Genomic DNA, 16,143 nt, shown 5'->3' with positions numbered 1-16,143 from the left:
CAAGTAGAGCAGGGTCGCTGAGCACCTGCTTCCCAACGGTCAAATCCCACGAGTGAGACAACATAACGGCACCATTTCACTTTGGCACACAAGTCCTTTAACCAAACCCACGTAGCATAGTTATTTCTTAATTCACCCCTATGCATAGTTTTGTTTCCTCTCTCCCACCTGCTGCTTCCCCTTTTAACTCCTTTGGGGAACGAATTAATCACTGTAGTTTTGGGGGAGACACCTTCCAGTTCAGCAGACTTTTTTTACCTCCACTTGAGAGTTACTTTGCGGGGCAAGCTGCTCTCAAAGGGCTTATTGGGAAATTCCGCTTCACTGCTCAGTGATGCTCGCATTGCTTGGTGGGGCTGTCAAAAAACTGTATGTCCCATTACCAGTTCCACAAGTCCATTGCACTTGGCTGCACCTTCCTTAATTTTGTTACACCTACAGCAGCTGTGGAACATGAGTGGAACCTCTCATCCATAATTTCCCACTATAACAGGCTTGGCTTGTTTCCACCTGGGGCTGCTTCATCTTCATACTTTAACCCCAGGTGTTGATCCCTGATAAAATGGGGCTTCCTTGCTCTTCCCCTCCTTAACCCTGGGTGATGGGTCTCTTACTTGTGTTGTGGGGGCAGTGCTGATCTCCGCTGTTTCCTCCTGTCTACTGCACCCCCCGCAGCAGGCTCCTTCATCTTCAGCTCCTTCTTTTGTGCACAGATTCTTCTCTCAAGACCAACTCGTTGCCAATGTTGCGAAGTGACTTGCAGGCTTAACGTAGGTTATATATTAGGTTTATTCAAGACACTTCAGTTACAGTTACATGGAAGTAAATACAGGAGTATGGAGTATTAACAGCACTGGCCCCATCACCCAGGCAGGGGAGCTCTAACTGCCTGCCTCAGTATGGAACCCTCAGATCAACATTCCATCATTCACCCAACAACATTCCATATGACATCACACACTCACATATCGCAGATCAACATAGACAGTCACTATATAACAATACAACCACCCGAATCCTCCTTGAAAAGAAAAAGTTAAATGAAGCGGCAGGATCAAATACAATTAATTGAGGGTTTATTCTAAAAACAAGTCATTTAGAAAGAGATACCTTTTTAGCTGCAGAAAAAAGGTGGGTTTGTTGGGACGGGGTTAGGAGAGTATTGGGAGTGGAGTGTCAGTGGGGTAGGGGGCACTGTGATGAATCAGTGGGGATCTGAACCAGAGAGAGAGAGAGCACCACCCAACAGGATTGAACAGCCATGACAAAGTGACCAAATAAGTAAGAAGGAGTAGGAACTCAAAGATGGCAGGCTTGGTTATCGATACTGAGATTCATCAGATCCACCCAGGACCAGAGAGCTAGGACTGCAGAGTTCTAAATGCAAAAACTGCACACCCAATTTCCCTTAACCCAAGAGGCTGCAAGGCAGGGCCAGAGTTTGCAAGGCTGGAGAACAGCCCAAGTAAAGGGACGAGCCAATTCAAGTCCCATACCAAGGGGTGTAAACCAGCTAATCTCATCCAGCATACCATACGAGTCTGCTTATGTCAGAGGCTAAAAAAAAAGGCCTAAACCCTTTAAAAATCCAAGACATCAGTAAGTTGTGGAGGTAGGAGGCAGAACATTTCAAGTGAGCTGGTGAGGTGAACCAAAGAAATTCGAGCTTCAGCAGAACCTGGATACACAAGGCTCAGGTTGCTTGGGAAAAGAAAGACCCTGAATGTTAGTTGAGTAACATCAAGGAGGTGAAGGAGGAGGTAGTAGAAGGAACTGAAGAGGTGAATGGAGGACCATTAAATTATCGGGTAGGAGGTGGCAGAGAGGCATGCCGAGAAATACTGTTATAAAGGAGGTGTCAGACATTAAGAACAAAAGCGGTAACACCTGGGAAGACTTGCAAAGCTTTTTGGGAGTGAGATTTGAAGTGGGATTCCTTTGGAAGAGAGATTGGAGTAGATAGCTGGAGAAGCCGTGCATGGGAGAGAGGGAGGCAGTGAGGGACATGGGAAGAATCCATTCCAGCTTTAGGGCAGCCACCTCCACTCCCTTGTCGAAGGCCTGCCACTCACAGCCACAATTACAGAGTCTGCCAAACAGAATTGAACCAAGAACCAAGACCAATGGGGAGGCTCTGTATTGAGAAGGAATTCTTGACAGTAGCAAACAAAGGTTTGAGCACCCTTACACCCAGGAATAAGAACCAAGGAGAAGAGACCATAGAGACTGTGGGGAAAACAGATTGAGAACTAGTCGGAAAAACACATCAAGAAAAACGAAATGAAGAACATTTTTGTTTGAATGCTTTCACTTCTCTGATATTCACTTTCTTTTGTTAACTTGTCTCAGAGAACTATTCTATTGAGAATAATCATCCCAACATCTTTTAGTTTAATTCAGACTCACCCATTCCTGTTATTTGGGCCAACCCCTACATGTTTTTAATGAATCGTTGGTTAAGCAGTGTTGGGGGAGCTTTCCTTAAGTCCTACTTGGAGGTAAGATGTTAGTAAGCTATCCCAGTGATTTGCAGATCCCCCCCAGCTCTTAGTACCATTTTTTTGTACTACATTGGTGAAGAGGCAGAGCTTATCTTAAGAGGAAGATGTGAGCTATAGTCAAGTACACTAAACCTAGCTAGAAATTCACTTCAAAGAAACACATACATTTATATTAAAAAAACAGATGCATTAAATTTAGAGAAGAGTCACTGTTAAATACTTAGTAAGATAAACCAACACACATGGGTATACTTTTCAATACTTTCAAAGGGTCACTTCTCGGTTAGTACTTGATGAACGTGTACAATTGCTACAGGAGTTTGACAGTTCTATCAGTAATAGCACACACCCACAAAGTAATACAGTAATTTCATTTAGTCAGCATACACATATAAGCTTGGGATGTTTGGGAGTAAAAGCAGTTGGTTAATGTTATACTAGCAGAGCTTCAGGTTCTAGTGGCAGCTTCGCAGCACAGCAAGCATTTTCAAGTCCAAAACTAACCCTAGATAAGAGGCAGTTCAGAGAGGCTTAAAGTCTTGAAAAGCAGCAGAAGTCAAAGGTTCCTGTAGATACTTTCAAGTTTCTAGGAAAGAAGATAGAACCAGACTTAACCATCGTGGGAGACACTGTTAAAGGACTCGCAAGGGCCACAAGCAGCAGCTCGAGTCTGAGGTAAGAGTGGGTTGGCTCTACGTGCACTCCATCTGTCTGAAGCGACTTTCTGGAATAAGTTAAGCAATACCTTTTTCCCCCACAGTACCTTAGGTTTGAAGAAAAAATTTGTGGTGGATGCTCTGCGATGTTGCAGCTCTGGAACCGATCTCCGGATTCCTTGGTCAGATGATAAAAGGTGGGACAATGGATGGCATCTCTCGGCAGCAGTCTTAAGGGAGAACCTCTGGCACTTCTTCAGTCACTCTGCGGTTTTGGGGCCTTTTCTGCAGCACCTACAAAGGGAGTGATTCGCTCGGTCAATCTTCGCTTCCTGCAGTCGCGCACTCAAATGAGGTGGTCTGAGTGAGTTGGATCGGATCTCTGGAGTGTCCTTGAGGGCTCAAAGATTTTGACGGATTTGACCTTTCCACAACGATGCACTTGAAATGGGCAGCAGGACTCCTGGTATTGGGGTTCTGCAACTCTGGAAACTCACAAGCCCTCGGCAGATGGCTCAAATAGTCTTGGGACTGTTGTTAGCACTAGTTAAAGAGAGGCAGTTGTCCCCTTCAGATCGCCTCTGTCAAACAGAAAACAGGGCCAGGACAGCAATGGTCATTTCACGGTGTTGAAGTGTCTGCAGGCATCGCTGGTTGTCATCTTCTTAGGTTACTTCAGCTTCCAGTGGTCGACTTGCTTTTCACTCCAGGAGCCTCACCTTTTATACAGTTCCAGCACACAATCCTCTGCAATATCTCTCAGTAATTTACAGAAATGGGTGTTTGGTTGTCCAATCAGGACAGTCAGACCCCAGCAGGAGCTAGTTCTATTCAGGCACTCTGGCAGACAAAGGACAGGGGAGTGGAAAACTCCTCCCCCACTTCCTGCCTGGCCAAACACTCTGGAGCCTAGGCGGCTACACCCAAGCATTCCCACCAAAGGTAAAATACACACACACACACACACACACACAGATCTCCCGGTCCCAGAACGGTAGAAGGGTTAACAAAGAACAAACATTCTAGTAATGACGAAAAAAGAAGGTACGCCCCAAGCTGGTACTTGTGTGTCATTTTTGTGCACTTCCGGGGCTATGGACATAACCTGCAGTAGAATAATCACACAATAATTGGTAGGACACGTCCACTGCCACCAGCCATACCTAGGAGATTGTTTATGTGACTAAAAAGTCACATGAGCTGAGAGAAGGGGGATACTAGGTATCCTTTGGCACTCTACATAAGGTGCTGTGTGCCAATCTCTCATACTATAACGTTTTAGTAGAGATACTAAGTATCTCTCTATCCTGAAGAACTGTAGTTACTCCAGGATAAAGAAAAGCATCTCAAAAGGAGGACCCTAAGGGTCCCCAACAACACTGCCCATATGGAGCCGTGTGCTGCAATAGTAAAACACAGATACCTTTAAGAGTTATGGAGTAATACAGACTCCATAGGAAAGGTAAAATACAAAGAATAGAGTTCCAAAGGACAGAGCCCATTAGAATGAAGGAGTGGAAAAATGCTCCACTCATTCAGGATTAAAGAAAAAGGTCCAGAAGTCCAGCAAAACGTGCTGGGGTCTCAATAGGAGAGGGGATGAAGCATAATAATGATAAATCTACCTAACAAGCAGGTGTCCCTGGTGCCGCCTTTTTGTTTATTTATTTTTTAGCATTTGTTACACGCCCAAACCCTGGGGTATCACGGCGTGGTTACAAACATTTTGGCATAGATTAGGAGTAGAAGTACATACATATGAATGGAGAAAGATAGAGAAGACATTGTTACATAGGCTTTTACAATACATAGGTTAAAGCAATACAGTAGTCCTCATTATTTTCAGTGATAGGTAAAGACATTGTTGCATAGACTTTTAGTATACATAGGTTAAACAGTACAGAAGTCTAAAATTATTACATATTCTGGAGGCGTCAATCTGGCCCTAAGAGGCAGACTGATGTTGGTCACTGTCAGTTAGCTAAAACTTGTTAAATAACCAGGTTTTTAGTAGTCTGTTGATCAAGGTCTAGCATGACACAGGCATTACAAGCCGGCAAAGTCATTCTAGGTAGCCATTAGTACCCTAGCTGTATATTTGGAGTGATAACATTTATTTAAAAGACAAAATGTCTTTATGCAGTCTGCACATACGGGACATCCGCAGCAGGGAAAAGAGCAGCGATGTGGCCTGCACGGCGCTGAAGGCAGTGTCTAGAGCCCAAAGGTAAGTGGGTGGTGGAAAAGGATAAGCCATGGAGGAAGGTGAAGGTCAGGAGTGGCTGGCTGGGAGGGCGGGGGAGTGAAGGCAGTGAATGTAGCCGGAGAAGCAGTTTACATGTTATGAATGTGGGACTGCACCAGTGAATATGGCATACGCTTAGAATGGAATGAATTAATGCCAGGTGGCAACTTAAATTCATTGTTTACATCAAAGGTCTTTAATAGAGTCTGCATGTTTAACCATGGTTATCATAAGTTTGTACATAGGTAGTGTATTTTAAATGTTTTTGTGTTATATTTATTACTTTAACTATCATTTATGGCTTGGCCAAATAAAGAAGTTCAATTGGATCCAGATACCTACAAGCGTCCAAAAAAATAAATAAGTGCTATTCTCTGCACCTGAAAATCTGTGCGAAGCAATCACGGATATTACAAAAAAATGATACTGTTAGGTAAAGATGTGAGGTAGTACACTTTGATTGCACTACAACAACCTTAGTCTGAACTACACAGGTTGGTAATGTGGCCTAGCAGCCAGGCCTATCTCAAGAGGGGTCAATGTGAGCAGTAGTGGAGTTATACAGAGATTCACAGTGACAAGTATTCAAATAAACAGATACTCAAGGGTTCTTGATAAAACAATTATTAATGTATTTACCAGTCATTTACACAATCCTTCTTCAGAAGGGAGCAATATAAAAGCAACACTCAAATATACTTCAGAAATACACATTTATGTTTCTCAAAATCAGTAACTAACCATTAGGCATGGTACACAGACACTTCCTACACCCTCAGGTGACTTAAATAGCTAGGACACTGTGGACATTAATATATTACTGTTGCATTCAGAGTAGGCTTTGAGAGTGTCAAAAGAAAAGAGTACTTAGAACAAACAAGAGATCCCAAATATTCTTTAAGCAGGCAAATACTTTTGAACCCCCAATGCAGAGTAAGTTAACCCCTTCCTGGAAGGATAGGTGCAACACAATAACAGAGGGGTGAAGAGTCATTCATTCAAAGAATCAGGCTGAGCGAATGTCAATGGGCAAAAGTCTATGTAGCTGAAGCACTTCTTGCAGGTGAGTATAAGTCTTTGCACAATGTTTTTAGAAGTCTTCAGTGAAAAAGATGAATCAAATGTAGGGCCACAAGCCGGGAGACTTGTGAAGTAGAAGCTACACGCAAATCTACAATGAGAGGCAAGTTCTCTCAGACTTTACAGTACCTTTAGGTTGAAGAAAAATGCAGCAGATTTCTTCTGTTTCTGTGCAGCTCTGCAGATCCTATTGTTCATGAGCCTCGTGGGGACAAGAGGGAGGACTTCTGGGGACTCCTGCACCACAACGGGACAGTCACCGACGGCAACCGGCAAACTTCAAACAAATGGCACTTCGGTGTTTCAGCTCCTCGCGTCTACCGCAAACAGCAACACTGTGGTTCCTGGCTGTCGAGATGGACTTTCCTTGCTTCTGGGGTCCAGCACTCTGTTGAGTTGGCTCAGGCTTGATCGGTCCTGCTTCCTGGGAGTCGGGAGGATCTTCCTGGGGCTCTTGGCCAACTTAAAAGCAACACACAAACTGGTGTTCCTCTCCCTGGTTATTCGGTTCCAGCAGTGATTGCAATGGAAAATTCAACCAGCTCCGAGAAGATATGCAGGTGGCTTACTTTGGAGTTGATTGGTCCCACCAACTCAAGGAGAGAAGTCGTCTTTGCAGGCTTCTCTGTCAATACAAAAGTGGAGTTTCAGCACAGCAGCAGGGCTTCACTGGGCAAACCAACGGCCCAGGAGTTGCAGCAGGCGTCTTCTTCAAGTTCTTCGGATTCCTTCGTCCAGTGGTCGACTCTGCCTTCCAAGCCAAAAAGCCTCACCTTTTATGCAGCTTGCTCCCATTCATTCCAGCCCAGCTGTCAGTCACCCAGGAGGGTGGCTGTCCTTGCCGGACAGCCAGCCGGCCAATCACATAGGAGTGCATTCCCGTCTTCTAGGAGACTAAGCACAGGGAGTTTCGGGCACCTCCCTCACTTCCTTCCCCCACCAGACACTGTGGAGCCAGAGGCGGGTTTCACTCGTAAAGCCCACCAAAGACAAAAACGAACAAAGGGACCAAACCTGGTTTGGCACGCAGAGTAAATCTCATGAAGGACCTAAACAACAAGAAATGGCGAAAAAAGACCACCAAGGCTATTTTGACAAAAATGGCACCCATGGGTGCTTTACTGTGGCTGCGAACGCAGCCCGCGGTAAAAACACAACACAGTATTAAAAAGTAACCACTGCCACCAGCAATTAATTGTGTAAAGGGTAACGTAACATTTTTTTTACATGAGAAGCTAGACAAACGGCTACTAAGTAATCGCTCCAGCACCCTATTGTAAGATAGTGTGTGCTGGGTCTAGAAAGTTACAGTGTAAGCAAAGTCAATTTCACTTTACTGCTCTTGGAACCCCTAGTTAATACAAGAGTAAGGTATTTAAACATTGGTAAATATAAACAACTTCCCTGTGTCACTGCACTAAGGTGCAGTGTGACAATGCAAAAAATATGCCTATGGAGTTTGTCAGACTCCAAAAACCAAAAGTAACAGAGTTTAAAATCACAGAAAATTACATCAGAGAGTGGGAAAAAGGTCTCACTCTCTCCAGGTTAAAAATGTAAAAGTCCTAGAGTCCAGCAAAAGTGCTGGGGGTCTCTAAGGTAGAGAGCAATTAGCACATTTGTGAGAATTCTCCCTAACAGATACCCTCTATTTCTGTCCCAATGACATGCTCCAGTCCCACCCACCACTGTCTTCCAATCGTATACTGGTTTCTGCAATCCGTATCACTGCAGGACAAAGGTACCAATAATAACGCCCCCTCACATGTAAACCTTTACCACATCCCAATTGAGAGTAAGAAGAGACTAACACTCACCTCGCCTGCACCGAAAAATAGCACTTTATGTTCTGTGATGGGTTTACCAATGACCTTCTGAGTGGCAAGTAGACCTGCTAAAGCCACAGATGCTGTCCCTAAAAAGCAGAAATATGAAAGTAAAATGAGAACTAATTTGTACAGACTTTGCATTTACTCTAATTCGAAAGCACATTCAATGAAAAAATAAAGTTTTGCCTTGAATATCATCATTGAAGGTACAATATTTCTCTCTGTATTTTCTTAGAAATCGGAATGCATTATGATTTCCGAAGTCTTCAAACTGGATCAGCGTGTTTTGGCCATACCTGTAAAACACATTTAAAAAGTGTTATTCACATAAAATAATTCCAACCTAAAATCCTAAAATAGGACAGATGTAAAAACCCTATGTTATCTCTACTTGCAGTGATATTCTGGTACATGTCCGTTTGGTGCCACACTGTTTTACAAAAAGGGAACCATCTTTTATACAGATCAGGTGTATGCTCATATCAGACCCTTTCTTCAACCCGGTTTATATTACATTCTTCCTTTAAGCAAAGAGTGGACCACAAATGGAGACCAAGACGCACACTGTTCATTTCATCTCCTAGTTTTACCTTCTGATTTCCTATTGCTTATTTGAGATGTACAATATGTCAAGATATTTTATTGCCCTGAGGGTGCTTTACCATTGGATGAAAGTTACAAGTCGGCAAGACTGCTTCTCTTGCATGCAGGAAAAGAAATCTTTCTGCAGCCCCATCCACGCTGGAGAAGGGCAATGCTTAGAAGAGGCACCATCTATCAGATTATGTATTTGATCGTTTTGTACCTTTGTCCACGTTGCTAAATGGCCACCCACCCATTCTAATATTTGGGAGGTATTGGGCAAGTGGAAGGAATCAGTGGATCTGGGGGCTGTGGGCAGGGAGACTTGAGGAATGTGGTTAGAAGAATGGTACCACAGGATCTACTTACATGAGGTTTTTGCAGTAACAAATCATAACCTTCAAAGATATGAACTTTGCAAAGCTGTGCCTCCCTCATACAAGGTGGATGCTGATCCTACCATTTAGGGGAATACCTACACTTTCCACTTCTGTATGTACAATTTTGAATTTACCTCCACATAAGATTTCATAGAAGAACGGACATCTATACGAATTTCAAGAGTATTCTAAAATGAAGAAGGACGAGAGCAAGGGTGGGGGAACCTCCACAAACCTCATATCACAAACCGACTACAATATCTGCTTCATAATTTGGTGGTCCTGTAAGATCTTGAGGGCCCCAATGCCCTGTCAAAGTCCAGCAAGCACACCTGCAAAATATTTTGTGTGGGACATGCATTGGCAGAACAATCAGAGCTTGGAGAGTTTTGGTGCTTGATAAATGACCCAGATACCTTTCCGGTTCTATGTGGCTTGTGCTCCACTGTAACGAGGAACAGAGTAGATCCACGTGGGAAAGAGAGCAGGAAAGCTTGTGCTGCAGCCACAGACCATTTCTTTGGTGTATTCTTGATATTTCACTAACTGTGTCACTTTATTGTATATGGTGCTTGTTTTGTGAAGTTCCTTATACTCCCACTCTTCCTTGAGAAATATTTTGTGAATCCCTTTCTGGTTGTTTTTGACTCAGTTTTCTTCCCCTCCACCTGTTATGAAGTGCCGTGCCTTTCAGGGGCAGCCAATAGGGAGAATAAACATGTAGGGTGGCTTGCCAAGCTATTGGATGATGGGCTCAGGGGTGGTATGGGGAGGATCCCCTGTTCACCTTCATATGGTGCTAATTAATGACAGGGACCCTAAAAGAACACAGCCCCTACACCTGTGATGCATAAACTTTGTGTGATTAATGAAATCAGGCTCTCCCCAATGTTTCATGTACATCCTCCGACAAACTGGCCTGCCGCCTGCTCCAAAGGCAATACCAGCTCTCTGTCCACACCAAGAAGAGAGCTCACATCGAAGCCCGCGTCTCTGTGGCATACAACAACTCGTCTGAACTCTTTAAAATCTGCAAGGTACTGGCCAATCCTGCCGCAGTCTCTCCCTCTCCTGTCCTTTCCCAGGCCCTCTGCACGGCACTGGCTTCTCATATCTCTAAAACCCAAGACATCCTGTCCTCTCTCTCCTCCTCTACCCTTCCCTCCCTCACTCTCTATTCTTCCTCTGGCCCTTCTTTGGCCTCCTCTCCTCCCTCCTCAGCCTTTCCCCTGTTCTCTCCAGTCGAAGTGTCTGGACAAGTCCGATCTATGAAAGTCTTGTCAAAACAGGTTCACCCCTGTTCCTCCAATACCATCAAGGACCACATTGACACCCCGGCTCCTGCCCTGGCCGACTTCTGCAACCAATCTTTCGTCACTGGAGTCTTCCCTTCCCCCCCTGAAGCACTCCCGTGTGCATCCTCTTCTTAAGAAACCCTCTGCCGACCCATCCTGCCCGGCTAACTATCACCCAATCCCCATCACTCCTTTCCTGGGCAAACTCTTGGAAAAGCTGGCCATCTCTCAGCTCAATCTTCACACTGAATCTGTTGGTTGTCTCCATGACCATCAGTCTGGCTTCAGAGCTGCCAGAAACACGGAAACTTCTCTCCAACCTTGATTCCAACACCCTGTGTCCTCATCTTACTTGATCTCTCTTCTGCCTTCGACACGGTTAACGATGCCATCGTGCTCAACCGTCTCTGTGATAACCTGGAGATCACCAGTCAGGCCCTTGCATGGCTGACTTTTTTTAATCTCTGATCAACCCTCACAGGTTCAACTTGGGTCCTTCCTCTCCTCTATCTCTATCTGTGGTGTTCCCCAGGGGTCCAACCTCTCTCCCTGGCTGTTCAACCAATACCTGTCACTTCTTGCCCACCGCATTGCCATGCTCTGCCCCAACTTCCAGTGCTATGCGGATTACAGCTCATTTTCAGGCTACACTTAGCCACCTCTTCTCTCTCTCTCTCATCTCGGACTGTGTCCGCCATCCAAGAGAGGTATGCCACCAATGATCTCTGCCTTAATGCCAGTAAAACCGAGATTCTCCTCATCGGCACACCCACACCCTCCTTTCCTGTCACTCTCTGGCCGGCCTCTCTTGGGCCTCTTCCCACTCCCACCTGTGAGGCTAAAAATCTCGGGGTCATCTTCGACTCCACACTCTCCTTCTCTCCTCACATCTCCGACATCTCTAAGAAGTCACATTACCAGCTGCACCTCCTCAGAGGTATTCTTCCTTTCCTCTCCTTCCCCCAGAAGCTCACTGTCTCTCGAGCTCTGGTTCTCTCTAGGCTGAACTATTGCAACAGCCTCTTTCTAAATCTGCCTGCTTCTACTCTCTGCCCTCTGCAACTCATCCAGAACAGGACTGCGAGACTTGTCCTTGGCCTCAAGCCCAGGGATCGGATCTCGCCAGGACCAAAATCTCTGCACTGGCGCCCAGTGGCCGAGAGGATTACGTTCAAAACTTCTGCATTGTCCACAATGCCTTCTGGGGCCTGGGGCCTCAATACCTTCAACTCTCTCTTCCTAAATATCTTCCTTCTCGAGCTGTTCGCTCATCCGCCTCCAATTCCCTCAGGGTCAGTCGCTTCTCCAAGCAACGAGTTGGTGGTAGATCTCCTTCTTCGGCTCGGGCCTCCCTCTGGAACAGCCTCCCTGCCCCCCCGAAACGTGAGGAGAACATCTCCGGTTCCGGAAGCACCTCAAAACCTTTCTCTTTGCTTCTGCTTTTTCTCCTTCTCTCCCCTGCTGATTTCCTGGTTGAAACTGCACTGGTTACGTGGCCACCCTCTGTTCTTGGGCCCAGGTCCCCTCTACTGCCAGTCGCACACCGGCACTGCCGTCCTGGAAACCCCCACACTTGCGGACTGTTTTCTGTATCCTTGCAGTCCCACTACCAGCACTTGACACCCGATGCCTGCACTTACCCATTACCCTTGCACTTGCCACCTGCTGGCTGTACTTTACTTAGTTATTTATTCTATTATCCCATGTACTGCACTGTCCCCTCCCACTGGCACTTTCCCATCCCCCTTCCCATGCACTTACGCGATCTGAATGACACCTGGCCTAGTAGGATCGCTGTCTGTCTTCCCTCTCTTCCCCCTCCCTTGCCTCGTCGCGCCTTGAAACACTTGCGTATATGCGCGTTATAAATGCCTTATCATATCATGTATCGTATCACAGTATTCTTACTTCCAATGGAACTGAGGAGTCAAAACCTACTACCTCTTTAATGTAAACTAAGAACAATGGTCCCCCAAAACCACTGGTACCTTTAAGCTCTGCTCCCATCGTACGGGTACAGGAATCAAAACCTAAATCTACAGTGGGAATGAGGGACCAGAATTTGAGGGTGGGGATGAGTCCATCCATCCATCCAAAACACATCCAAATGTCAGATAAGCGAGTCTACGCTGAGGGCAGAGTTAGGGTGTAATAACCAGAGAGAGAACAACCCAAGAATAGAGACTAACCGGCCTCAATTCCCTCATCAGAAATAAAAGAATTCCTCATGGGCAGAGGCGTACAGTCAATCCCCATCGCAGACAAAACACCTGAATCCCCTTTCACACGAGAGGCTCCGATATGGGAACATCGCACTATTAAAACACACTGCCACAGTCCGTCAGTGAGAGTGTTTGAAGTGGGAGTTTGAGACGGGGACAAGAGCAGTTATGGAGAAGGCTGGAGGAAGAAGTGTGATTGAAGCAGAAGGAAAGAAGAGAAGGAGGCCACCAAAGCAAAGAAATATTCAGAAAAGGTTGGTCAAATTGATGAAGGGGAGAAAGTTAAAACAACAGCAATAAATCAGTCAGATTTACACAGTGAAGGTGGTTGAAGATCAGCAGAAGGTTGGTGAGGTTGATAAGGAGATTGTTTGGGATGTTAATGAGGAAGAGGTTACATCTGGAGTAAGTTGGTTAAGTTTCTAAAGGGGAAAAGATTGAGATTGTGAAGATTGGTGAAGTTAGCAAGCAGTAGGCGAAGGGTGAACATGAGGAGGAGGTTGGAGAAGTTGAGATGGAGCTTGTTGATCATTAGAAGGAGGGCATTGATACCTTTACGAGGAGTGTAAAGAGCTGAAGGAGGAATAAGTGTATGTTCATGAACACCAGTGGAAGGAGGTTGCAGAGGAAGGTAATGAACATCAGACAGAGGAGGAAAGACATTAGCCTCGTCAGTCATGCAGTGACACAGGGTTAAAGAAAAAAAAAGTCAAATAATCAACCAACCCTGTTACCAGGACACTTTTCTAAATAGTGGAACACAGATTCAAGTAACATTATATACCTTTAACCATATTCAGGATAACAGCTATACCAGGTGAGTAAGACCTTTTGGTGTAATATTACAGGGGTATTTCATATCAGTGGAACACAGACTATGGTAAGCAATAACTAACTAATTTGAGGATTGCCCAAGGCAGACCAAGGTTAGTAAAACCCTCAGTAATGTATTAGATATAGCACACAGCTATATATTTTTTTGCTGATGTTTAAAATTCCTAGCTTAAGGCTGGTACTATCGGTGACATCAGCTTAGTGGAATTTGTCCATGAAGACTGCCTTGATTTAGTTAAATTATACCTTGAATGTTTTCTAACCAGAGGATTCGAAGTAGCAGATGCAGGTGCTTCTACGATAACCAGACCTGCTCCTTTACAACTTGGGATGGGACAAGGACATGGGGAGAAAGAGCACAAAACCGCAATGTAGGTTGACGTCAGTGAACAGCTGTGGAGGAAGGTACATTTTCCACAAATCAAGCTTAAGCATGGGCAGTACTATGTGGTTGCTGACGATAATATCAGGGACCGGCAAACCTGAAATTTGAGGGTATTTCCAGTTTCTTGGAACTCCAGAGGCTTTGTAAACATTGTAAATAATCACATTGTAAATAATCAACGTCTGTTTGTGTCATATGACATTGTATGTTTGCAAGAGACTCTTTTTATGGCCCCTCAGATTATCAAAGGCTTTGATGTTGTATTTATAAAGGCAGAACAAGGTCTAAAGGGCAGCCCATGTTGGTGGAATACTAACGGCCGTAAAGCGAAATCGGGTGTTCACAGTACACAAAATTGATCAGGAAAAAAAAAGACATGTTAGTGGTCCTGCTTGAATGGCTGGACCAAAGAGAAGGGGAGTTTAACAAGTGTTTGCTAGTGAATTTGTACCCAAGTTCAGAACCTACAAAGATCGAGGAAGCTCTGAATTTGCTATCCGTTTTAATTTGCCTCTGTTGTCATTGTGGGGGAATTTAATGTGGAATGTTTGGATGATATCTGGTATCAATCCACGATCAGGAAAAAAACATCAGGAGAAGCTTTTAGGAGCGGACAAATGATAAGACGGGAGTTAGATGCAAGGGCCTGTCACCTTAAAATGGAAATTCCTCAGGCGTTGTCCCTCCGAGCTTCACTTGGGGGAATGGTCTGCAGAAGTTTACCCTAGATTATATTTTCACGTCTGCTGATCTGTTTCAGACAGTAGGAAATCTAAGGATTAATCAGACTCGAGCTATCATTGTAAGGTCTATGGTGAATTGATGATTTCCGTGGTGAAACAGTGTGGTTAAACCACTGAACGTCAGGATTAATCTGATTAACCATGCATTTAAGTGGTCCCCGAAAATACCGGGGGCCTTTGATGGAAAGCACATACATTTTTTTGTTCTGGCGCTTCGATACTGTGCTCTCCAGATGGTTTCGCCCCTGCATCTCGATTGTTTTGGGGAGCCTAGTGCCAGCATGGCACTTGGAAAAGGGATGTAGGAGGGAGGTGGGTGAACCATGCTTTCGACCCTTTGGTGATGGCGCATAAAAAGCAGATGCGCCAAGACTTAAGGGAAGCAGGGAGGAAGAAGCATCTAGAAGATTACATCGAAGTCTGCACCATAAAACTAAAATATAAAAACTGGTTAAAGGACCACATATTCCGGATAGGAATCAATGACGCAGAGAAAATGTTAAGTTGCATGCTTGGAAAAGATAACACAAGATTTTGGCAGCTAATAAAGCCTAGGGGAACTGACCAATATTTGCAAACTCAAGCCATATCAGAGGGGCAATAGATGAAGTACTTCACAGAGGTGTATGTTGTCCCTGGCAATACCGGAAGCAGACGAGTTTTAGATTATAGCTGGCAAGGGGCTTTTGGTTGGGAGCTGAACGACATCACCTCGTTGATAAAATCATGTAAAAAGACTAATGCCGCGGGTCCTGTTGGTCTGTCAAACTTTGTGTTGTTGATGGTCTGTCAAACATGACCAAATCGAATGTTCTACTATGGACTCAATTACTATCACTGTTATTTAAGAACATACCATTACCGAGAAGGCTTATGGATTCATGGATTGCAGGCCTTGATAATTTTTATATTTAAGGGAAGTGACAGATCTCCAAAAGCAGTAAAGACAAATTTCTTTGTTGAATGCATCCAATAAAATCTTTGCTAAAATAATCCCGAGGGAACTGCAGTTGTGGGCAGGAAGAGCAAATTGTTTAGGTTTTAAGAAAGGAGTAGGGACAACTTTTAACAGTTTTGTCCTGGTCAAACTAAGGAACAGCGTAGATCAGTGTACCTGGCGTTCCTGAACGTCAGCAAAGCTTTTTATAATGCAAACAGGGCAATCTTGTGGCAATGTATGTATGATAGTGGTTGCCGTTAGCCATTAATTGGTATCCTGAGGCTAGGTACAAAAATAAAAGGGAGATTAGACTTGCAAGGCTCATATTCTAACATATCGAGACTAATCGGGGACTACGGCAGGGGTGTGTCCTTGATCCGTTCCTTTTCTGTTTTCATATTAAAGACATGCCCATTTGTTGAAATGCTATCAGGTAAATCCTGCCCAAACT

The 16,143-nt window shown here is 44.7% G+C and overlaps 1 protein-coding gene across 1 annotated transcript in view; it reads right to left on the bottom strand.

Annotated features, from left to right (window-relative positions):
* The window catches only part of ME2 (malic enzyme 2), a 426,330-nt gene that overhangs the window by 248,747 nt on the left and 161,440 nt on the right, over positions 1 to 16,143 (bottom strand). Inside the window, exons 8-9 of the mRNA XM_069626976.1 lie at positions 8,498 to 8,607; positions 8,300 to 8,397 (exon numbers count right to left, since the gene is read on the bottom strand). Of these exons, the coding sequence (XP_069483077.1) occupies positions 8,300 to 8,397; positions 8,498 to 8,607 (208 nt within the window). The remainder of the gene's footprint in view (positions 1 to 8,299; positions 8,398 to 8,497; positions 8,608 to 16,143) is intronic.

This window comes from Ambystoma mexicanum, chromosome 6p (genome assembly GCF_040938575.1).
Source record: "Ambystoma mexicanum isolate Mex_15411 chromosome 6p, UKY_AmexF1_1, whole genome shotgun sequence".
In the NCBI taxonomy this organism is placed as follows: Eukaryota; Metazoa; Chordata; class Amphibia; order Caudata; family Ambystomatidae; genus Ambystoma; species Ambystoma mexicanum.
The sequence above is the reverse complement of the archived record's forward strand: the minus strand, read 5'-3'. Positions and strand labels throughout refer to the sequence as shown.